At 37.9% G+C, this 24,618-nt stretch overlaps 1 protein-coding gene across 4 annotated transcripts in view; it reads right to left on the bottom strand.

Moving 5' to 3' along the window:
- The window catches only part of LOC127181769 (potassium voltage-gated channel subfamily KQT member 4), a 70,058-nt gene extending 46,528 nt beyond the window's left edge, over positions 1-23,530 (bottom strand). For all 4 annotated transcript variants that reach the window (XM_051136680.1, XM_051136683.1, XM_051136681.1 and 1 more), the window contains exon 1: positions 22,046-23,530. In XM_051136680.1, coding sequence (XP_050992637.1) covers positions 22,046-22,347 — 302 coding nt within the window. In that variant the 5' untranslated portion in view covers positions 22,348-23,530. The remainder of the gene's footprint in view (positions 1-22,045) is intronic.
- Positions 23,531-24,618: the final 1,088 nt, after the last annotated feature.

Raw genomic sequence — 24,618 nt, 5'->3', positions numbered from 1 at the left:
CAGCTGCCGACCGGCAACCAGGGGGGAGGTGGGAGTGGGAGGTTAGCTCTGCTGATTTTTCAGTGAAGACGTTCACAGGGGCTCCCTATTTACTAAAGTCTAACCATTCTGTAGTTGAATAAGAGTCATAAGAGTTCATGATGTGGAAACACCACAGGATTTAGCAATTAATTAAGAATCAGAATTTTAAGAATCATAAATCTACATTTGGCCAATATCTTAGTAACTACAATGTCAAAAGTTTAATTACACAAGCATGTTTTCTCCACCAACAATTCTCCACAATTGGGGCATGTTGTCACAAAATTTAAAATATCTTCATTGGTTATGTTCTAATTTACCACTAATTACTAACTAATTACTAACAAATTAAAGGAGAAGTCCACTTCCAGAACAATTACAATTTACAAATAATTTACTCACCGCCTTGTCATCCAAGATGTTCATGTCTTTCCGTCTTCAGTCGTAAAGAAATTATGGTTTTTGAGGAAAGCATTTCAGGATTTTTCTGCATATAATGGACTTCATTGGTTCCCCTGAATTTGAACTTCCAAAATGTAGCTTAAATGCAGCTTCAAAAGGCTCTAAATGATCCCAGCTGAGGAAGAAGGGTCTTATCTAGCAAAACGATTGTTTATTTTCTGAAACAAATTGACAATTAATATACTTTTTACCTTAAATGCTCGACTTGTTTAGCTCTGTGTATTCCGGTTCAAGACAGTTGGACTATGTCGAAAAACTCCCATCTCATTTTCTCCTCCAACTTCAAAATCATCCCACATCGCTGCAGAGATATCGACCCAGTGTTTACAAAATGAATGTGCAAAGAAAATCAAAAGCTCTTTACAAAAGTTAAAACAGCAATGTAGGATGATTTTAAAGTTAGAGAAGAAAATGAGACTGGAGTTTTTCCGACATACCCTAACTGTCTTGCACCGGACTACACAGAGTTCACGCAGAGTTACACTGTAAAAAATAAAAAACACAATTTGTTGAGTCAGCTTAAAATAATTTGTTACCCTGCTGCCTTAAAATGTTAAGTTCAGTCAACTAAAATAAGTTTAGTCAACTTGAAATGTTAAGTTGTGCTAAGTAACAACTTAGATATTTGTGTTTGCTAAACTTAAGAGATGGGTAAGTAACCCAGCTGCCTTAAAATTTTACGTTGATTCAACTCAAATATCTAAGTTGTCACTTAGTATAATTTAACATTTCAAGTTGAATAAACTTTTTTTGAGTTGACTGAACTTAAAATTTTAAGGCAGCCAGGTTACAAATTATTTTAAGTTGATTCAACAAATTGTTTTTTACAGTGTAGACAAGATGAGCATTTGAGGTTAAAAAGTATTAGAGCCCTTTAAAGCTGCATTTAAACTGCATTTTGGAAGTTCAAACTCACAGGCATCATTGAAGTCCTGAGAGAGAGAAATCCTGAAATGTTGTCCTCAAAAAACATAATTTCTTTACAACTGAAGAAAGACAGGAACATCTTGGATGACAGGGGGGGGTGAGTTATCTGTAAATTTTTGTTCTGGACGTGAACTTCTCCTTTAAAGAAATAGTTGATCCAATAATGAAACTTACTGATTCTTATGTTGTTCCAAACCCAAAACAGAAATAAAACATAAATCAGGATATTTTTAATGAAACGTTAAGATATCAAAACAGACAGAAGTCAGATAAATGCCAAAGTGGAATATGTACACTTATTATTGTAAATATATGTAACTAGGATCAATGGCTGCTTAGTAGTATTCCTACAGAAATAAGAATCATGTCTATGAATGTACGACCACAAATATTTTTGTATACATGCTTATGTGAAGAACCTTCTTAGTTTAATCAGGCTATAATTAACTTTTAGTTTGGATGGCAAACAATAACATGAATAATTCATAATGCCAGTGCAAACGAGGAGTGTCTAACCTTAATTTAACCCCAAAATGAATTCAGGACCATAACATAAAACGCTTAACAATGAAAACATCAAACGACTGACTGACATTCACTGTTAAGGTGTTTATGAAAGCAAGATCAAATGCTAGAAGTGTCCCTTGGCTACTTACAAAAGACAATGCTCTAAAGGCCGAAGTATTTAAAGCATCCCTAACATGCCTAAATCTCTAGTGATAAACTTTGAAGTTTAAGGTTGTAAAAACCACCTGAGTGCAGTAAGATGGTTACGTCCACTTAAAATAAGCCTTGGTCAAAGGCTCGCACCAGAATTGTCAGACTCACAGAGTGTAGCCTGGCAAAAATAACATTACATAAACAGAGATTACAGCAGATTAAGGGGGTATCAACGCTGGCGTGGATCACGTTACACGCTATGACGGTTATGCACTTTTGGGCCTTTGGTCTTCCCGTCTCTCTGTACTTTTTCAAACACGGCTCGCCGTCTGATCTCTACGGGATGGGGTGTTGTGACTCTCAGATTCAGATGGATAGGGAATTACGTCAATAAAACAAGAGAGTTTCTGCATCCCTCGCATGACGAAAGTTGCACAAATACAGATTTGTGATCGCACACGGTTGCCTTACTATTTACCCGCTCTAGGAAATCTGTTAAGCATGGCCGACTTTGTGAAAGCAGTGATTTGACTGGCAGTTGTGCACTTGCTAGATTAACATGCCAATTAATCACCGTGATTCATTGGGAAAAAAAAATAACACTAACAAAGCGCAGAATACACACAATCTTAACCCTGAGTCAGCGTTTGTAAATTACAGTGCGAACACTAGACTATCATCTGGAGAACAGTCCAAGCTCCTGTTCGTCATTATCCTGGAAACTTAAAACCCGCTGCACTGCTCATCCTGGGAGAGACAGGTCGTCCCACGGGAAACATTTCTGCCCCGAAAGGAGAAATGAATACACCGCATCAGGACTTCTTCTCCAGCGCTCTGTCACAAGGACGAACCACCGCACCATGCACCGCACATTTACTGCAACGGTTCTTGCAATGATTTAACTTTATTTTCATCTTTTATGTAATTTGAAAATGCACATATTAACATTTGGTGTATCACAATCGGCTACGAGACACATGAGAATCAAAGACGGATGTCAGCATGATGTCATATATTTGAACAGGCATAAACATAAATGAGATTTGAGAACTGCAGTAGAGAAAATTATCAGGGAATAACAATTTGCACTGCTTTGTGCGAGGAACAAAATAAAATGTGTAAGTTGTATGGAGTATTTTTTTTTAATTAAAGGTGTTTTTTCCCACAAAAGCAGAGTGAACTCTTATGTTTGATGGAAGAAAAAAAAAGATCACGTGACACTGAAACCCATTTCTGCCACTGAATACGTTTTTATCTCGCAATTCAGACTTTTTTCTCAGAATTGTGAGATATAAAGAGGGAAAAAGAATGATGTTCTCAGAATTGGGAGTTTGTATCTCATTTTATAATTCGCAATTGTGAGATATAAAGTCAGATTTGCGCACAATTTAGAGATATAAACTTGCAATTCTGAGAAAAAAAGTCACAACTGCAAGATATAAACTCACAATCCTTAAAAAAATAACAGTTGCGAGATATAAACTTTGAGAAGTTCTGAGAAGTAAAGTTGCAATTATGATAAAAAAGTCACAACTGGGAACTGGAAGATATAAACAAACTATTTTGAGAAATAAAGTCACAATTGCAAGATATAAAACTGCAATTATGAGAAAAAAGTCATAATTGCAACATAAACTAACAATTCTGAGAAATAAAGTCATAATTCTGAGAAAAAAGTCACAATTTAGGGATATAAAGTTGTAATTCTGAGAAAAAAGCCAATTGTGAGATATAAACTCGCAATTTGGAGAAATAAAGTCGCAGTTCTGAGAAAAAAGTCAAAATTGCGAGATATAAAATTGCAATTCTGAGAAATAAAGTCATAATTGTGACATATAAACTCACAATTCTGAGAAAAAAAGAAAATTGCGACATATAAACTCACTATTTTGAGAAATAAAGTCAATTCTGAAAAAAAAAAATCACAATTGTTAGATATAAACTCGCATTTCAGAGAAATAAAGTCGCAATTCTGAGGAAAAAAGTCAATTGCGAGATATAAAATTGCAATTCTGAGAAATAAAGTCATAATTGTGAGAAAAAAAGTCACAATTGCAAGATATAAACTCGCAATTCGGAGAAATAAAGTCGCACTTCTGAGAAAAAAGTCAAAATTGCGAGATATAAACTCACAATTCGGAGAAAAAAAGAAAATTGCGACATATAAACTCAAAATTCTGAGAAATAAAGTCATAATTGTGAGAAAAAAAAGTCACAATTGTTAGATATAAACGAGCAATTCAGAGAAATAAAGTCGCAATTCTGAGGAAAAAAGTCACAATTGCGAGATATAAATTGCAATTCTGAGAAATAAAGTCATAATTGTGACATATAAACTCACAATTCTGAGAAATAAAGTGGCAATTCTGAGAAGAAAGTCATAATTGTGACATAAACTCACAATTCTGAGAAAAAAAGACAATTGCGACATATAAACACAATTCTGAGAAAATTTTTACACATTTTTTAAATTAAATGAATGCAGCCATGGTCACCATAAAATACTAATTTCAAAAACATAAAAAACATTAAAAAGACCTACACTTTTCAACAGAAATGCATGTATAAATTAACATAAATTTAAATGTTTTCATTAAAATGATGAAACAAATTGTTACAACCAATTGTTAAAAAAAAAATAAAAAATAAATAAAAAATCTTTTTTTTTTTCTGGTCTGTTCAATCGCCTTTAAAAAGGAGGGCCTGTTGGCAGCTGCCATAGCATGGATACACAAAACAAAACAAGAAATCTCTCTCTCTCTCTCCACACACATACTTAACATTAGCACTGAATAACCTTCCCATGGTATAAATTTATCAGGAACCTGAGTAAAGCCGGTAGTGCCAGCTGGACGCTTCGCCATGTACAGAATGTGACAGGGTATTGAATGAGACATCAGTTCAGTGTCAGCAGGCACTGCCACAGATGTGAGGAGGGACTGCGTGAAATCTAGGGATGCAAGATTCATTGAAAGAGACCAGGCCCCATGCATGTTTGGTCTTGACTGGAAATGACAAACTTTCTCTTACATTTCCAGAATGTACACTGGACTACAGTGACCCACCACTCAACATCTTAAAGCTGTAGGAGTGATTCCTGCATAATCACTTCCTCCGTTCTAATAGAGTCTAATTAGCGTGATGCTAATCTCATTTTTTGCTTAATTATTGCTTTTTTTTCTAGGAAAAAAATAAAAAAGAGAAATAAGCACATATTTCATAGGACCAGTAACCTTCAGCCTCTTCAGTAAGTAGTTCCTATGAGGATGAGACATAATGAAGTCACTCAAAGCCTTAATAAACAATGTGAACTAATGCAGATAAAGAGAGCATTCCCCACACACACCTCATTTAACTCAATCTGCTGAGCAACAGCCTTCGGTCCGTGAATGAGCAAATAACGGCGCCACCGTAAAATGGGGCTCCACCTTCTGAGAGTCAAATGTTTTGTGAAAACATAGAATAAAACAAAAACAAAACTTAAAAACAATTAAACAAAAAACATGACCAGAAAAAAAGAAGCAAATCCAAATAAATAATCAAATACATAAATAAAAATAAACTAGACGAAAAAAACCAAAACAAAATAAACCAAAACAAACAATTTAAAAAACAAAACAAGACCAAAAAAGCGATATCCAACTAACAAAATAAATAAATCAATAAACAGATAATAAAAATAAACCAGAAACATTTAAAACATTAAGCAAAATGGAAATAAACCAAAACAATTAAAGTAGATGAAAAATGTAAATAAATAAATAAATAAATAAAGCTGAAAAAAAAAATCAAAAATCAAAACAAAACAAAAACAAAAAAAAAATTCAACACAAAAATGACAATACCAAAACAAACAAACAAACGAGCAAACAAGAGCAAATTAAAAAAATTAAAAACATTACATAAAAGAGAAAGAAATTCAACAAACAAAAAAATAAATAAATAGATCATTAAAATAAACATGACAAAAAACCCTAAATAATATTAACAATTAAATAAAAAAATCAAAAACAAAACAGAAAATACAATACCAAAAAAACAAACAAACAAACAAACAAACAAGGCAAGACAAAAAATTTAATAAAAAAACATAACATGAAAACATAAAATCCAACAAACAAAAAAAAATTAAACAAATAGACAATAAAAATAAGCTACATGAAACATGAAAAAAAAATTAACAAAATGGAAATTAAACTAAAACAATTAAAGTAGATGAAACATGACAAAAATAAAACAAAACAAAATACAAAATAAAACAAAACTAGCTGAAAGAAACCAACAAAACCAGCCAACAAATAATTTCAACAAAAAAGGACAATACCAAAACAAACAAACAAACAAACAAAACAAACAATTAAAACAAAACATGACAAAAAACAAAAATAAAGAAATCCAACAAACAAACAATAAATAAATAAATAAATAAATAAATAATAAAAATAAACTAGAAGATGAAACATGAAAAAAATCAACATAATAGAAATAAACCAAAACAATTAAACTAGATGAAACATGACAAACCAAATAAAATGAAAATAAAACAAAACTAATTAAGAGGAAACCAAAAACAAACAATTAAATAAAAAAACAAACCTAAAACAAAAATTAACAAAAAAATGACCATACCAAAACAAACAAACAAACAAATAAACAAGACAAGACAAACAATAAAAAAAAAAAAAAAAACATGATCAAAAACAAAAAAACAAAAAGGAAGAAATCCAACAAACAAACAAATATATAATACAAATAAACTAGATGAAACATGAAAAAAATTAAACAAAATGGGATTAACAAACAATTAAACAAGATGAAACGTGATTGATAAATAAACTTGAAAATAAATAAATAAAATAGAAAATAAAACTAAACTGAAAGAAACCAAACAAACAAACAAACACAACATTATGAAGCACCTCAGAAAAAAAATCAAAACAAATTGTACAAAACAACACAAAACTAGCAAATCTGTTTCGAAACGAAACAGATGCATGTCTGTGTTTCATCCTGGAAGGACCGGAGCATCCTATTGAGACTTAAGTGAAGCCAAAGACCTGAGGTCATAGTCCACTCACAAGTACTTAACAATCAATCCTCAATGTGCCCTCAACTAGCACTTAGCAGAAAGACTCAAAAGGCATTTCCTCTTCTTCCACCTAATTCACCTTATTACCACTAGTCAAATAAGTGGATAGCCACTGCATGGGCATGAGAGGGAGTGCCGTAGCTTGAGCGGAAATTAAAGGTGGTGTGAGAAAAAGAGATAATACACTGCTGAAGCGTATCATGGAATGGAGAGTTATAGCTATATAAATATTGGGTGTTTTTAATGGGGCAGAATTTTACACACTCCACTGACGCTAACCAATAAAACAGGCTAATGGGAAACAAGCAACACTGCAGTCATGAGCAGGATAAATGAATATGCTGAGCACAAAGTTACATTCAATTTTGGTACTGTGATGGATCACCACATGATTTTCAGTATAAAATACGAGTCCTGAAGCAACACAAGCAGTCATTCAGACAGCCTAAATAGCTTCCATTCTGGACAGGCTTAGGCAAATTTTCATTCATCTCCTAATTTGTGTAAAGGAAGTTGCCTTCATCTATAAATAATGAGGATTTAAACATACTGTCTTAGCCCATGTTATAAAAGTCTGAAATATGACTGATATATATCTACTGGAATTAATGCATAGATACAGTGTGCATGGTGAAGGAAATGAAAAACTACAGGTAGAAAATTGTTTAAAGAAAATAAAAGATCAAAGCTGGGTACTGCAGGTCAATATAGAAGTCCTGTATAGACAAAAACAGAGTTAAAGGCTGATGTCTTAAACAAAAAAGAAAAACAAAATAAAATAAACAAATAAATAGTTGACTAAAAACAAACCCAAATGAAAAAAAGCTAAACATATCAAAGTAAAATAAAAATAAACAAAACAAAATTATTAAAAATAAAATAACGCAATAAAATAATAATAAAATAATAAAATAAAATAAAAAAATGTAAACAAAACCCCCAAAATAAGTAAATAAATAAAAAAACTTTATTTTAAAAAATATATTTATATAAATATATATAAATATATTTTTTTACACTTTATTTTATATATATATATATATATATATATATATATATATACTTTATTAAAAAAATATATATATATATATATACTTTATTTTAAAAAAAATAATTAAAAAAATCTAAATAAAATAAAATAATAAATGTATCAAACTAAAAAAAATGAAATAAAATAAAATAATAAAATAAACCAAAAACAAAACTAAATAGAAAAAAAAATAAACAAAACCAAAAATAAAATAAAACAGACATAAACTAAACAAAATCAAACAAAAGAAATCAAACAAAATCAAATCAAATAAATAAATAGTTAAATAAAAACTAAACCAAAAGAAAAGGCTAAACATACCAAACTAAAATAAAAACAAAAACAAACTAACAAATAAAATAAAAACTAAACAAAAACAGTCTAAACAAAACCAAAACACTAAACAGAATAGAAAAAACTAAACAAACAAAAAAGAAAAACTAAATCAAACAAACAAATAAATAGTTAAATAAAAACAAAACTAAATAGAAAAAGAAAAATCTAAAAACAAAACATAAATAAATAATCAAATAAAACTCCCAAAATAATATAAATCAAACAAAAAGACAGACAAAATAAAATAAACAAATAAATAGTTAAATAAAAACAAAATAAAGGCTAAACCCCTTAAAACTAAAATAAAAAACAAAACAAATTAAAATAAAATAAAATAAAATAGAAAAAGAATTAAAAATCTAAACAAAACCAAAAAACTAAATAAAATAGAAAAAGCTCAACAACCAAAATAAAATAAAAAATAAATAAATCTAACAAAAAAGAAAAACAAAACTTAAAAAACAACAACAAATAGTTCAAAATCAAAAGAAAAGAAAAAGCAAAACATACAGAATAAAACTAAAATAAAATATATATAAAATAAAATAAAAAAAATAAAATAAAATAAAACCATCTCACCAAACAACAAAGGCAACTCAAAGCTGGAGAAACAGTTCAAGGTATCACTCAACACACTTTATCATAACCGTCCTGCTTACTGGAAAAGTATCTGCCATCATTATGTTTAAAAGCCTACTACAGCATGTGTATTAAATCATTGCCTTGTCATTCAGAGGTGGACAGGACAAACAATCTGTGGTTTGTCTAGGGCCTACAAATCTTTTCGCTACAAATCTACTGTGCAAAAAAATCTTGGCATCCTTAATGCTGCAAATCCTAAAAATCCTAGTGGCCCCTCTGGTCAGCAGCTAGACTTGACAAGGTCAAGGCCACCACAGAAGAAAAATCAATGACCTTCCCGTGAGAGGAGGGTCCTATCCCCGTTGGATTTATGATCGCTGCGTAATTTCTTTAAAAGCACAAAAATGCATTATTGAACAGCGCAACAGCACTACGAGCACAAAAGCATTTCTTACACACGCAATTCCACCGCGCGAGGCTACATGTTTGTGCCGAGGGAGCGCAATTTTTGTTATATATTTATTTACTCAAACTCAAGTGTACAGCACTTTAAGGGGCCGAGCACCAGTTCTGGACAAGTTGTTATTTCTGGCTGACTACTTAAAGTTAAAGAATGGGTAAAACTGCAAAACACGACTGAATCCTAAAGGAGACAAAAATGCAGGCCTGTTCACTTTTCCCCCGGCTCTCTGACTTCCATATTATCCTTCTCTTTTGGCTACGTCCATTTCTTCTGTGCAATACCATCTTTATTATATTAAGCCGCAAAGATGTTTCATTAATCCGAAAGTCATTTATAAACAAGGAAGTCATTTAACAAAACGAGAGCTCAATTATTGCTTAATTTGTAGGGTGAGGTTGAAACGTGACTCGGGGGCTGTTCGAGGGATGAAGATGTTTTCCACTGTAATCATTGCTGTTCACCTCTTCAGTTTGAGACTGTTTAACAACTCCTGGCACCGTTGCCCTCATTTATAGTCCAAGAACCGCTGTGAAGCTCTGAAAGCCCTTGTGTGTTTGCTCGGGGCCTGTTGAAAACAGCATGTGATTTTCTATATGTGGTGCTATGAAAAACGGATGCAACCAAAGGTCAACTTCGGCCTACTAAAACTCCAGCTGCATCCTAGGCATGCGCTCATGTACATTACATATGTTCACCTTTGACCCCCCATCTCTAGAAAACGTCACGTCAACACTCTGATAGCTTGTAAGTTTACCCTACGACAAGACAAGTTAATCTGGGGTGAGCGCTGGGGCGATAGAAAAACAATCCTTTCCCATGCATAAACATTTTACAGGCTACCAGCCATTTGTGTCGAACTTCTAACAGTGTCAAAGGTTCCTCTCGTGTCCTAGCAATGTGTCTCAGCGTCACGAGAGAAGGAATTTATGTCAGGAACAGCAGCAGGTGTCCTTTCGAGTCAGATTTGTATGTAATGGCTCACTCAACTGGGTGGACAAAGTGCATTTTGTCCCTCTGTATTTTCCTTAAAGAAGTTAAAAGTTTAACAGTAACATAATTTGTAATTTCAATCCTGTCCGAATCAAAACGTGAGTTTTCTCCACACAAACCCATTTTTTGTTCTTTTTGCGCTGCCGTGTGAACCTTAATCCTTATGGGTAAAGTAAATTTGTGGTAATAATGCCATTCTATCAATTGTAAAAATAAAAAAATAAATAAATGAATAATGCTCACTACTGTAATTGTAGTATCAGTGTAAAGTATAGTATTCACAATATAATTAATGCTGGGCAACGATTAATCGCAACTAAAATAAAAAATTTTGTGTACATGACATATGTGTGTGCACTGTGTTTATTTATTACGTATATATAAAGACACACATACAGTATATATTTTGAAAATATTTACATGTAAATACTTATATGCACATAATTAATCTATATAATAATAATATAAATATATTTAAATATAACATTTTTCTTACATGCATGTTTGTGTATTTATATATACATAAATATAGACAGTAAACAGACATATATTACGTACACAATTTTTTTTTTTTTTGGATGCGATTCATCGTTGCCCAGCACTATATTCACCTTAACTCATTACTACATAATGTATAATATTATCTCTGATAAAAAGTATAACATAATATAATATAATAATATGTGACCCTGGACCACAAAACCAGTCATAAGGGTCAATTTTTTTAAACTGAAATTTATACAGCATCTGAAAGCTGAATAAATTTCCACTGATGTATGGTTTGTTAGGACAATATTTGGCAGAGATACAACTGTTTGAAAATCTGGAATCTAATGGTGCAAAAAAAAAAAAATAATATTGAGAAAACGAAATTCTTAGCAATACATATTACTAATCAAAAATTAAGTTTTGATATATTTTGATAGGAAATTTGCAAAATATCTTCATGGAACATGATTTTAATTTAATATCCTAATGATTTGTTGGCATAAAAGAATTTATGTGTGAACTTATGTCCAGCTATTCTTCTTAATAGTTAACTTTTAACTGTTTTTGAATTTTTCAGATTATTTTTCAAATTTATTAACTTTGTAATAGGGCTGGGCGATATGGGCAAAAAAAAAATTATCACAATATCGATAATTGTCGATAAATGTCAATTCTTTATTTCTTTCCGGTTTAAAGTCAGATTTTTGCTCCAAAGTGAAAGTTGTAGAAACCAGACCATTAATTTTCCCTAACAAAACAAATATCTAAATAGAAAAATTAATTTCTGCATGTTTTAATGAGTTATATTGTTTCACATCAAGAAACAGGTGTGGGTTGTCTGATAATAATGATAATGATAATAATATCATTTTTTTTGTCTCTTAGAAATGCACATTTGATAGTAGCTTGAGGATGCAGAGGTACATTTTTGTTCATTATCAATCAGTAACATCTGTAAAAATTGTAGCAACCTCAGTTTTATATGGTTAAATTTATTCTGACCTGTTTTTTTTTTTTTTAAGCATTGGTCTCCCATAGTAGAAAGCATACATTTTAAATCATGATAAACACAGTTAAAACCACACATAATGGTATGTTAATACCATGTAAAAAATATAACTACATAGTTTTATAGGTAGGTAACATTCAGTATAAATGCACACATGCTATAGCTTAATCACAAATACACACATACTATAACTATATACCATTACTCCTGTAATAAAATTTAATGTGAATATCCCACATTGCTGCCACAATACCATGGTGCAGTGAGTGTTACTACAGTAAATCCATGGTAAATGATGGCGATGTGTAGATTAAAAAACGCTTCCGACTGTCTCATTGCAGACAGCTTTAAACTAGTTTGAATCACAGAGTCATTTGTGTTCATCGCTGAATTCAAGTGTTTCACACTGGATCTCACACGCTGTTTAGTGCTCGCGTGACAGAGCCGTTCACATATCGCGTCTTTTGCGCGCTCAAGGTCATTATTTCAAATGTATGCGCGTGGCAGCTGCGGTCATACGGAAGCGACGCGCTTGGTTTTTCCAGGCGCGCCCGTGCCACATCGAGATAATAAATGCAATGTTTGTAGTGAGCTCGCGCAGCGCGGCTATTTGCACTTTGTTCCTAGTGGATAAACGGTCCGTGTGGGGCGATTCAAATGAGTCGCGCTATTTCGTTCCGCTTTTGGTGCATAAAAATTATATCGAACATTTATCGAACTCTTCATATCGTTTTATCGAGGAAAATTATATCGCGATAATTATCGTTATCGAATTATCGCCCCGCCCTACTTTGTAATGTTATATTTTGTTATAAGGGTCAATTTTTATTGATATTTAAACACATCTGAAAGCTAAATAAATAAGCTTTCCATTGGTGTATGGTTTGTTAGAATAGGACAACAATTAGCCGAGATACAACTATTTTAAAAACTGGAATCTGAGGGTGAAAGAAAAAAATCAAAATAATGAGAAAATTGTCTTTAAAGTTGTCCAAATTAAGTTCTTAGAAATGCATATTACTAATCAAAAATTAAGTTGATATTAACGGTAGAAAATTTATAATAAAATGCCCAGTAAAATATCAATGGAACATGATCTTTACTTAATATCCTAAAGTCAAATGTCGGTTAGAAAGCTAATCTCATCCAAACTGTCCATTAAACACAAGCTTTCTACTGCTGAGTCAAAATATTGAGCATCTCACATGATTCCCTACCAATTTAGAAGGCGTGATTAAAATCTGTGAGGAAAACATCTAACTGTTAAGTTTTAGAGAGAGCCAGAGTGTTCAGCATGAGATCAGAATGATAAAGCTTGTTTGAAAAGCTCTTCACAACAGTCGTGCCAAACACAAGGTACCATGAGAGAAACACATTGCCTCCAGCTGCCTCATAGGGCAGAGCTAATTAAGCGATCAAGACATTACACCCCTTGCTTAATCGCAGTTTCAATTTAATGATCAATGTGCTACTTCATTTCCCTGAGCCATGCAGTATGGTTCTAATCTACAGTTTAAGTTCCCATTAACGCTGGGCTAATTTAGACATTTAAGAGACTCTGGCTGAAATACCACTAGTAGAAATTAACTTGAATTTGTCATTGCAAAGTATTGACACTAAATAATCGATTGGACGTGTAGTCACATCGATGCCCACGTCATGACAGTGGTTCTCAGATGGCATATAGAAGGTAAACTCAGATACTAATGTCATACATTGACAGAATATACATCATCCAAATGCCACATGCCCAGGCGCTAATAGAAACAGAGACTTAGACACTGGGTGTCTGAAATTTGAGAGCCATAACCTTGACACGTCACGTACTGTTAATAACTCCTCACTGTATTTCTTTCATTGGACAGAGAGTCAGTGTATTATTATAAGAATGCGCATCTACATTTTTACCGTGTTGCTCAGACGTGTTCAAGAGTTCACGCAGATGATTTCTGAATGCTATAATCTTTTCCCAAACCTATAAATTCACATAATAACCATTTGTTTGTCAACTAATCTGCTGTAAATGCAAATGAAGTATCTACATCTATAAAAGTAAGTTTAAAAAAGTTTGAACTTATGAATTTTCTCTGCATCGAAGCGTATCAGCCCAAACCTGTCAAAGGACAGATAACAGTATATGGAGCCCCTCCTAAAATATAAAGACTAATATATATTTTCATATATAAAGACCAATTTACACAGTGAGTTTTCAATTCGGTATAGAAAGTAGAGTACTTAAAAATAATTGTGATTAATCCCATAATTTCTGACAAAGATCATGAAATGGTAAACATCTCAAATTTGGTGTTTACCTTATATACACTACCACTCAAATGTTTTTGAACAGTAAGATTTTTAATTTTTAAAAGTCATCTATTCTGCCCACCAAGCCTGCATTTATTTAATCCAAAGTACTACTAAAACAGTAGAAAGTTAAAATATTTTACTATTTAAAATAATAGTTTTCTATTGATATATATATAAAATGTGATTTATTCCTGTGATCAAAGCTAAATTTTCAGCATCTTCACTCCAGTCTTCAGTGTCACATGATCCTTCAGAAATCATTCTAATATGCTGATTTGCTCTTTATGAAACATTTTTTATTATTGTTATTGTCACAGTGGGAACGAGACGAGAGACGAGCGGATCCATCTGCATACTTTTATTGAAGGGACGTGACATAGACATGGTCAGGCAGGCAGGGTCAAACAACGGCAAACAGGTATTTGGACAGCAAGGTGAAGAATAGTCCATATAGCAGGCGAGGGTCGATACAGCGGCGAACGTAATCCGTAAAGGGCTAGGCAAAAGAGTGGTCAGACAGGCGAGAGTTCCGAATGGACAAAAACAAGGAAACTAGACACAGACTAACAAGGAAAGACGCTTTGTATGAATGATGAACACAATTAGATACTCGGCGAAGAGTGACAGGAAGACCGGGGTATTTATACTGTCTCTGATTGGACGGGGGTGAAGTGCAATGGCTGATGGGGAGTGTAGTCCGGGGTGTAGTGTGACAGTCCGTGCGTGACAAAAAGGCGAGAGCGACGTCTGGTGGTGAGCGGTCTGCAGCTCACCGACTAGATTCGTAACATAGCCCCCCCCCAAAGAGCGGCTTCCAGACGCTCCAACAGAACAACAGTCCATGGGAGTGGTGGGGCGGGAGCGAGACAGGGCAAGGGCTGGAGGACCAGGTCCCTGCGGAGGACCCGGTGATTGAGACAGGACCGGCAGAGCAGGAGCCCACCCGGGTGCAGCTGGAAGCGGAGCAGGAGGCACAGAAGCCCTCCAGGGTAGAGCCGGAGGCAGGGCATGAGGCGCCGGAGCCCTCCAGGGCGGAGCCGGAGGCGTAGTAGGAGCCCTCCGGGGCAGAGCCGGAGGCGGAGCAGGAGCCCTCCGGGGCAGAGCAGAAGCCCTCCAGGGCGGAGCCGGAGGCAGAGCACGAAGCGCAGGAGCCCTCCAGGGCGGAGCCGGAGGCGTAGTAGGAGCCCTCCGGGGAAGAGCCGGAGGCGGAGCAGGAACCCTCCGGGGCAGAGCAGAAGCCCTCCAGGGCGGAGCCGGAGGCAGAGCAGGCGACGCTAGAGCCCTCCAGGGCGGAGCCGGAATCCGCGTCACGGTCTGGGACCTGGGGAGAGCAGGGACAGAGGAGGCAGACAGAATAGGGGGAGAAGGTGCTGCAGCCCTCCAGGGCGGAACAGAAGGCGGAACAGGAGGCGCAGCAGCCCTCCGGGGGCAGAACAGAGGCGCAGCAGCCCTCCGGGGCGGAGCAGGAGGCGCAGCGGCCCTCCGGGGCAGAACAGGAGGCGCAGCAGCCCTCCGGGGCGGAGCAGGAGGCGCAGCGGCCCTCCGGGGCAGAGCAGGAGGCCGCGTCACGGTCTGGGACCTGGGGAAAGCAGGGACAGAGGAGGCAGACAGAATAGGGGGAGAAGCAGAGAGCTTGTAAGGGGACGCCACCTCCAAGGGAGGATCTACAGCCGAAGCTGACACCTCAGGAGGTATTGGCGCGGCTTCTCCGACCGAGGGGAGCTCTGGAGCAGGCCTGTGACCAGACGGGAGCTCTGGAGCAGGCTTGTGACCAGACGGGGGCTCTGGAGCAGGCTTGTGACCAGACGGGGGCTCTGGAGGAGACTTGTGAGCTGTCGTGGCCTCTGGAGCTGGCTTGTGAGCAGACGTGACCTCAGAAGCAGGCTTGTGAGCAGACGTGGCCTCAGGAGCTGACTTGTGAGCAGACGTGGCCTCAGGAGCTGACTTGTGAGCAGACGCGACCTCAGGGGCTGACTTATGAGCAGGCGTGGCCTCAGGGGCACAGTGTGCAGCCCACACACACCAGATGGCAATCGCCATTAAAGGTAGAGCAGCAGCGGGAGGTTGTGGTGGGCCCAATGCACTGGCTATCCCGATAGGTCGTGGTCTTGGGAGGTCAAACGAGATGTGGCTTGACTTGGGGTAGTCGGACGGGGCATGACTTGACTCTGGGCCGTCGAACGAGGCCTGGTAAGGCTCTGGGTGGTCAGACGAGACGTGACCGGGCTCTGGGCGGTCTGATGAAACGTGACTAGGCTCGGAGCGGTCTGACGAGACAAGACCTGGCTCTGGGTGGGTGAGCGAGACAAGACTAGGTTTATGAAGCTCAGTTGTGACTTGACGTGGTTCACGGAGACCAGCTGTGACCTTACTTGACTCGGGAATGTCGGTTGAGACCTTACTCGACTCAGAAACGACAGCCCTGACGTTGCGTGACTTGGAGGATTGACTGGACTCTGAAGCAGCAGCAGTGAACTTGCTTGACTCTGGAATCACAGTATTGGCTTGGCCTGACTCGGAAGCTTGGTTGGAGGCTGAAGCTTGACTGGAGGCTGAAGCTGCATTAAAACAGGACTTGGAAACTGGACTTGACTCACGAAGATCTGCTGTGACCTGGCTTGGCTCATGAAGATCAGCTTTGGCCTGGCTTGTTTCAGGAACGACAGCTGTAACGTGACTTAGTTCGGGAATGACAGCTGTAACGTGACTTGGCTCTGGAACAACAGCAGTAACTTGGCTTGGCTCCTGGCTGAACTCGTGGTGCACAGCTGTGACTTGGCGTGACTCGTGAGGAACAGCAGTGTGTTGGCTTGACTCGTAGAGAACAGCAGTGTATTGGCTTGACTCGTGGAGAACAGCGACTGTGTCTTGACCTGACCCTGTTGCTGGGCCAGACTTGGAAGCTTGATCGGATTTAAAGGCTTGACCGGACTTGGAGGCCTGACTTGACCTTGGAGTGGCAGCTGGAGCTTGACTTGACTCAGAAGATGCACCTGCAATTTGACTTGGCTCTGGAAGAGCGGCCTTAGCTTGGTTTGGCCTGGGAGACGCTTGACTTGACACTGGAAATGAAGCGGTGTCCTGACTTGTTTTTGCAGGAACAGCAGCTGTAACGCGACGGAGCTCCATCTTGGCTGCCCATACAGCTATTAGAGGTGAGTCCAGCACGTGGGCCATCATGTGAGCGGGCTGTGGGAGGGCTGCCATCTTGTGAACAGATTTGGGGATGGCGGCCATCTTGTGAACCGGCTCTGGGATGACGGCCATCTTGAGGAGTGGCTTGGAGACGGCGGCCAACCTGTGCAGTGGCTCTGGCGTGGCAGCCATCTTGACTGTACTTGGCTCAGGAAAGATGGCTGTAACGTGACTTGAGATAGGTGCGATGGCTCTGACTTGACTTGACACAGGAAACACAGCTGCAACTTGACTTGACTTGGGAACTTGACTTAACTCAGGACGTACAGCTGCAACTTGACCTGACTTGGAAGCTTGACTTGACTCAGGAAATGCAGCTGTAACTCCATCTAGCTCTGGTATGGCAGCTGTGACGTGACGGAGCTCTGTTTCCGCCGCCATCTTGTGAACAGACTCCGCCGTCGCCGCCATCTTGTGAGCGCGCGCCGGCGCTGCCGCCATCTTGTGAACGGGCACCGCTGTCGCCGCCATTGGTTGAGCGCGCTCCTGCACGGCCGCCATTTCACGGGCGATCCAGGCGGCAAACGTGTTTGTGGGGTCGCGATCCGGCGTGACCGCCAATCTGCGAGAGGGGTTCGCGGCTACCATGTCCGCGTTGTCGCGTTCCTCCTCCGCGACTCCCACAGTACACGGCGAGCCCACACACATAAACGCAAAGTTCATGAAAGCCACTAGCGAAGAGCGCGGACCCTCGCGTCTCAGCCTTGCTTTTAACGGCTCATTCACGCCATCACAAAAGATCTCAATTATGGTGCAGTCCGGGAGAGTAGAATAGTTAGCTAGGGCTAAGAACTCACGGATGTACTGGTTGAGTGAACGTTGTCCCTGTTTGATCCTGAAGAGAGTGAAGTCAAAGTCCATATCTGCCGAATGTCCGGGTGAAAAGCTGCTGGATCCTTTTGTGGCCGAGTATTCTGTCACAGTGGGAACGAGACGAGAGACGAGCGGATCCATCTGCATACTTTTATTGAAGGGACGTGACATAGACATGGTCAGGCAGGCAGGGTCAAACAACGGCAAACAGGTATTTGGACAGCAAGGTGAAGAATAGTCCATATAGCAGGCGAGGGTCGATACAGCGGCGAACGTAATCCGTAAAGGGCTAGGCAAAAGAGTGGTCAGACAGGCGAGAGTTCCGAATGGACAAAAACAAGGAAACTAGACACAGACTAACAAGGAAAGACGCTTTGTATGAATGATGAACACAATTAGATACTCGGCGAAGAGTGACAGGAAGACCGGGGTATTTATACTGTCTCTGATTGGACGGGGGTGAAGTGCAATGGCTGATGGGGAGTGTAGTCCGGGGTGTAGTGTGACAGTCCGTGCGTGACAAAAAGGCGAGAGCGACGTCTGGTGGTGAGCGGTCTGCAGCTCACCGACTAGATTCGTAACAGTTATTATCAATATTTAAAACAGTTTTACTGTTACAGTACTTTTTTTCAAGATTCTTTGATGAAAAGAAAGATGCAAAGATCTGCATTTATCTGAAATAAAAAGCTTTTGTATCATTATACACTATAACATTCAAAAGCTTGCAGTCAGTATAATTATTTGGAAAGAAATGATAGAAATTAATACTTTCATTTAGCTAGGATGCTTTATATTGATCAAAAGTGGCAATAAAGACATTTATAATCTTACAAAAGATTTCTATTTCAGATAAATGCAGTTCTTTCAAACCTTCTATGCACCTAAGAAACCTGAAAAAAATCCTACTCAGCTGTTTTGAACACGATATTAATAATAAATGTTTTTTGAGCAGCAAATCAGAATATTAGAATGATTTCTGAAGGGTCATGTGACTGGAGTAATGATGCTAAAAAATCAGCTATGAATTCAGAGGAATAAATTACATTTTAAAATATATTTAAATAGAAAATGTTTCACATTTTCACAGTTTTTGCTGTGCTTTGGATCAAATAAATGCAGGCTTGGTGAGCAGAAGAGACTTCTTTAAAACATTAAAAATCGTACTGTTCAAAAACTTTTGACTGGTAGTGTATTTTATATATGAGCTTTTAGTACGTGTGAGGGTGTGAGTGAAAGACAGAAAGAGTGAATAAGAGAGAAAGAGTGAAAGAGAGAGAAAGAGAGAGAGAGGAAGAGGGAGAGAGTGCTCAACATAGCTGGTGTAAACAAATAGTGGCAGTGGCTTAGAGACTGTTATACTTGTTTAAACTACACTGGGGTGAAACACGCCAGACCAGACATCTCCTCTTCATGGACAAAGGGAAGGCTCTTTTAGCAGGTTGATCAAACGTGACGGGATACATTTAAGTCTATGATTATAGGTATACAGGTACTTCATGTAGAACTTACACTTGCAGAAACAGTTGCTGAGCCTAGATTTAGTATGGGAACTTTAGTGACCTTCTGACTCACACTTCATGTACTTTACATTAAAAAACGCACGTCATGTGCATCCAAGATTAAATCTATAATTCTCAAGAACCGAACCTAGGAATATTCTAATGAACGTCTCACTTCTTACAATTTATTATAGAATTTTTTTTTTTTTTTTTTTTTTTGGTGAACCTGACCCCTGGTCTTGTTTTAGGAAAATCACATTCTGTCTGGCTCCATTCTGATAACCCACACCCATTTTCCATGTGCTAATCATGGTGGATAAAATCAAATCCCACCCTACATTTTTTCTCACTGAATATCCTGTTTCACTTGGAAATACGTCATGTTACAGTAGTAAAAGCGAAACTCATGTTGACTTTAAAGTGCAAAAAGACGAATAACTTAATTTGCACCACATATTAGTTAAAGGGGTTAATTATGCGAATAATTATGGGGTTAATTATATGAAATTCGAATTGTTAGGGACGAGGTGGGGGATTAGCCTAACTTTAGCGATACAGCACGGAGAGCGGCTTCAACAAACCACAGCGCGGCGGGTATAAACACAAGCATTGACTGGAGTGGCCACTTCAGAGCTGTAACGTGCCACAGACGTGTGCAGTGTGTGGTAAGAGATTTATTCATCATACAGTGTTGATAGCTTCACTTATAACACGAATGTTTTTTAAAATGCATAAACTTACACTAGAATAGGCTAGGCTAATCAGTGATGATGTTTTTTGATAATGTTAGGCTGCTTTTAGTCTTATGCTGCAGCTGGTTTGGGGCGATGAAACTAATTATGTAAAATAATTAAATAAATTAGCACGATCATGTATCTGCGATCTCGCAGGCTAAGGATGGGACTTAGCACTACTGTTCTAAGCTGTTCGCCAATCACAACGCATTAGGATAGCTAACCAATCATAACACATTTCCTTTTTTCGGAAGGCTGGCCTTCATTAAACCCAGAACTAATCGAGCTATTTGTGCCAGGCTGGGAGAAATGTACTGTAATAATGTAAATTATGTGAAAAATAATGCGCTTATCGAACCACCAAGCATGAGAGCATGTTCTAGTACACCCCCAAAACAAAATCAAGACTTTGAAAAAGCATAATAGGACCCCTTTAAAACAATCAAAACATATACATGTATTTTAAATTAAAAAACTAAAACATTGTTTACCCTGAAGCTGTGTGATTACAAGTTATTTTGGAATTTGCAATTAGATTAGGCCTGAAAACAAAAAGCACTAGGAGACGTGAATTAATTCTGTGTTGTGCTGTTGAGTGAAGGAGATGAATGACAGGTGGATGTACAAGAGGATAAAAACGGCGGTCAGAAAGGGCCTTCTTAAAAAGAAATCACATTTCAAGAAAGAAATACGTTAGAACTGTTCAATACTAAATTAAAAGACAACATACACCTGCCTCCATTGCACATGGCTGAAATTATAGTCATGGACATCCATAAATGAACTCTGATGTGCCTGCCTGCGAGGAACAACTTCTGACCAGTCAAATACAATGATATAGTGGATTATTTTAGAATAGGGACCATTCAGGACTCTCAAGCAAAGAGAAGTGGGCTAATAACTAACTTTGAATAAACAAGTGTCAAAGTTAGCATGGCGGAGCACTTGCTCTACTTCTCTTGCTAAATACTCGGCTCTTTTAGTTGGCAACACAACGAGCAACAATGAATAAAACATTTAATAATATGCTGTATTAGAGCATCCCAAAGCATTTTACGATTGCAACCAAGTTAAAGCCCTATACGACGCATCTGTAAATGTCAAACGGACGCTCAAGCAAACTTGATTTGTTGAAAGAACGCAGCATGGGAATTTAATCCAATTGTGAGAGATGAAAATCAATCTTGGCTGATGCTGAAATGATATGGTCTACTGGAAGGGTCACCTAATAAGAAAATATCTCGACTCAGCTTGTTCAGAATTAGAGACCGCTGCTGACTTCAGGTGAGCGCGTGGCAGGTGGTCCATTTGTGTGAGCGAATTATGTAGCAGTCATTAACCGTTTCTCCGAGGTGATTTATCAACATGCTTCTTGCTTAGCTTAAGACTTTGGAAAACAAAAACCAAAAAAGTGCATTTTAAAAGTATGGGTGACTTACATGAAAGCATGGTAGATGAACGCCCATCCTCTGGGTCTCTCGAGCACGTTGTACAGGCAGTTTTGTAACTTTCTGTAGCGTTTGCTGGAGGCTGAAGGGGTCGCCCTCGGGCCCGGTGGCACCGGCAGCGGAGTGCCCAGTAAGCCGGTGCGGTGAGACGGGTGTCCGCGCTCTGGGGTCGACGGCTCGCTTCTTTCGGTGTGAACAGCCGTGAGAGCCACGAACTCGACCCGCCTGTCATCATTGGGTGCAGGGGGGGCCAGCATCCTAATGCCTCCGTTATTTGAAGGGCTGCCCAACATTATTGTGTTGACACAAGCAAACTAGTGCAAAATATACAGCACAGACTGACCGATATTTTTTTGTTTTTCTTTTCCAAATGACCGATAACGATTATTTGTATTTGTTTAAGTTGATTTGATTTCTAGCACAATAATAGCTAAATAATTATACTACGATAAAAATACAATAGTATTATTAATAATATATTTAAAATGTATGCATTATTAATAATAATTCATACTGTGTATTATTGTTAATAATAATAATACTTTTCCCTAAACAGTTTAGCTGCAAAGACCACTATTAAAATTCAAATCTAATCTTGACAAACAAAATATATCTACAGTTCACTTAAGAATGAACATGTAACATACAAAGTTGAATAATTTACGCAAATAACCATAAAAATTAACGCTATTTTAGAGACCTATTAGAATTTATCGGTGGACTCGATGTTAACCGATAACTGATTAAGTAGAAAAGTGTGAACACTGGTCAAAAAAAACCGATCTGTAATATTAAATCACTTTTAAACAAAAAATGATTGTTGTAATCAGCAAAATAACAAAACAACGTATTAGGACATTTAACTCAATTAGCCTACTAATTAAAGACAATTACTCCCTTTAAAAGACAAAATGCTCATTCTAACAACCTGCAAGTGAATAACCGTGGCTTACTCAGGTGAAACAGTTGAAAAGCCTCAAAGAGCGCGTCTACATGTTATCACTGTTAATTTAAAGGTCACTATCACTAATCACAAAGACACGTCCATTAAAGCCCTGACTCCACATTGATATGAATATTTCAGCAGCTCGGTTTTCATCTTAAATCGTAAGTGGACAATGAGCACTTCATGGTGAGACACTACCGTGCGAATTAATTACTCAAAAGTTTTGTAATACACCCAGCGTCACAAAAAAGCCCGACGCATGCCATAACTCAAGTTTTCCTGACAAATCCTGTCTAAGCACACAGCAGAAATGTTTAGAAGTAAACGACATGCCCGGTTTTCCCCCTCCGGAGCGCGACGCTGATTCCGGTTCTTTGGGGAGGAGCGGAGCCGGTCCGTGAGAGATGAATTCAAAGTCGTGCCCGTAGTTCGGTCATTTCAAGACTGTCCCAAAAGTCCATGACATATTATAGAGTCCAAGACGCTCGGCGGTGTGAACGGAGAGAGTGCGTAACCGGCACGTGCTCCGCGGAGCGCGATGTTGATGAAAGTGAGAGCAGGATAGACGCGAGGAGGAGAGGGAGGGATGGCTGGCACCGCCACCAAATTTAGATGAACGGATTATGGTTTCTGTTTTCCCTCAGGAACAAAACCCTCCAAAAGAAATGAAAACAAATATGGTCTTTTAAAGAAAATTCACTGTACCAAAAACTTAGTCATAGCACCTATGGCTGAGGTAACCTAATCACAGTGATTGCGCGTCGGTTGAGATAGAAAGATGACAATTAACATAATAAATAAAGCGATAAATTAATAACTACTTTCCTGCTATATTATAGATCTATAACATGAACTTGTAACAAAAACTCAAGTGCGTTTGTTTAAAAGGTCAAATAATTTACGTTAAAGTGACAGTTAGCCAAAAAATGAAAATTCTGTCGTTAATTGATCACCCTCATGTTGGTCCAAACCTGTAAGACCTTCATTCATCTTCAGAACACAAATTAATTTTTGATGAAATTCAAAAGCTTTCTGACCCTTCATAGACAGCAACGTAAGTGACAGGTTCAAGGCCCAGAAAGGTACCAAGAACATCAACAAAGTAGTCCATATGACATCAGTGGTTCAACCGTAATTTTATGAAGCCACAAGAATACTTTTGTGCGCAAAAACTAAAATTAAAACTAAAAGTTCATTCATGCGCATGTTTTCCTCTGATGCGTTTCCACTGGCACGTAGCGAGCGCAGCAGAGTGAGCGTTTTCAATTAATTCCAATGGAAGTTGAGCTTAAACGCTCGCACAGTGCATTATGGGATCGAAAGCTGTGCGGAGAAAGTGTTGAGAGCGGCTGAGTCTATAGACTGTTTCATCATTTTGAAGTTTAGGTTGTACCTAGACAGCACCAATAAAGTGTAAAGTTTGCAAACCACTACTAAAAGAAGAAAATGAAACGCAAACAGGGTGTAAACATTGTTTTCAGATGCATGCTCTGCCCTAAATTTCACTCGCTTCATAGCGGAGATTTGATGCTGTAATGGAAACGCACCGTGAACGTAAACAAGGCGCAGCGCATGCATGTTCTACATCAGCAGCATGCATTGTGGTACTCTCAAAAAT

Source organism: Labeo rohita, chromosome 19, assembly GCF_022985175.1.
Source record: "Labeo rohita strain BAU-BD-2019 chromosome 19, IGBB_LRoh.1.0, whole genome shotgun sequence".
Lineage (NCBI taxonomy): Eukaryota > Metazoa > Chordata > Actinopteri > Cypriniformes > Cyprinidae > Labeo > Labeo rohita.
This window is presented reverse-complemented; position numbering and strand designations above follow the sequence as displayed.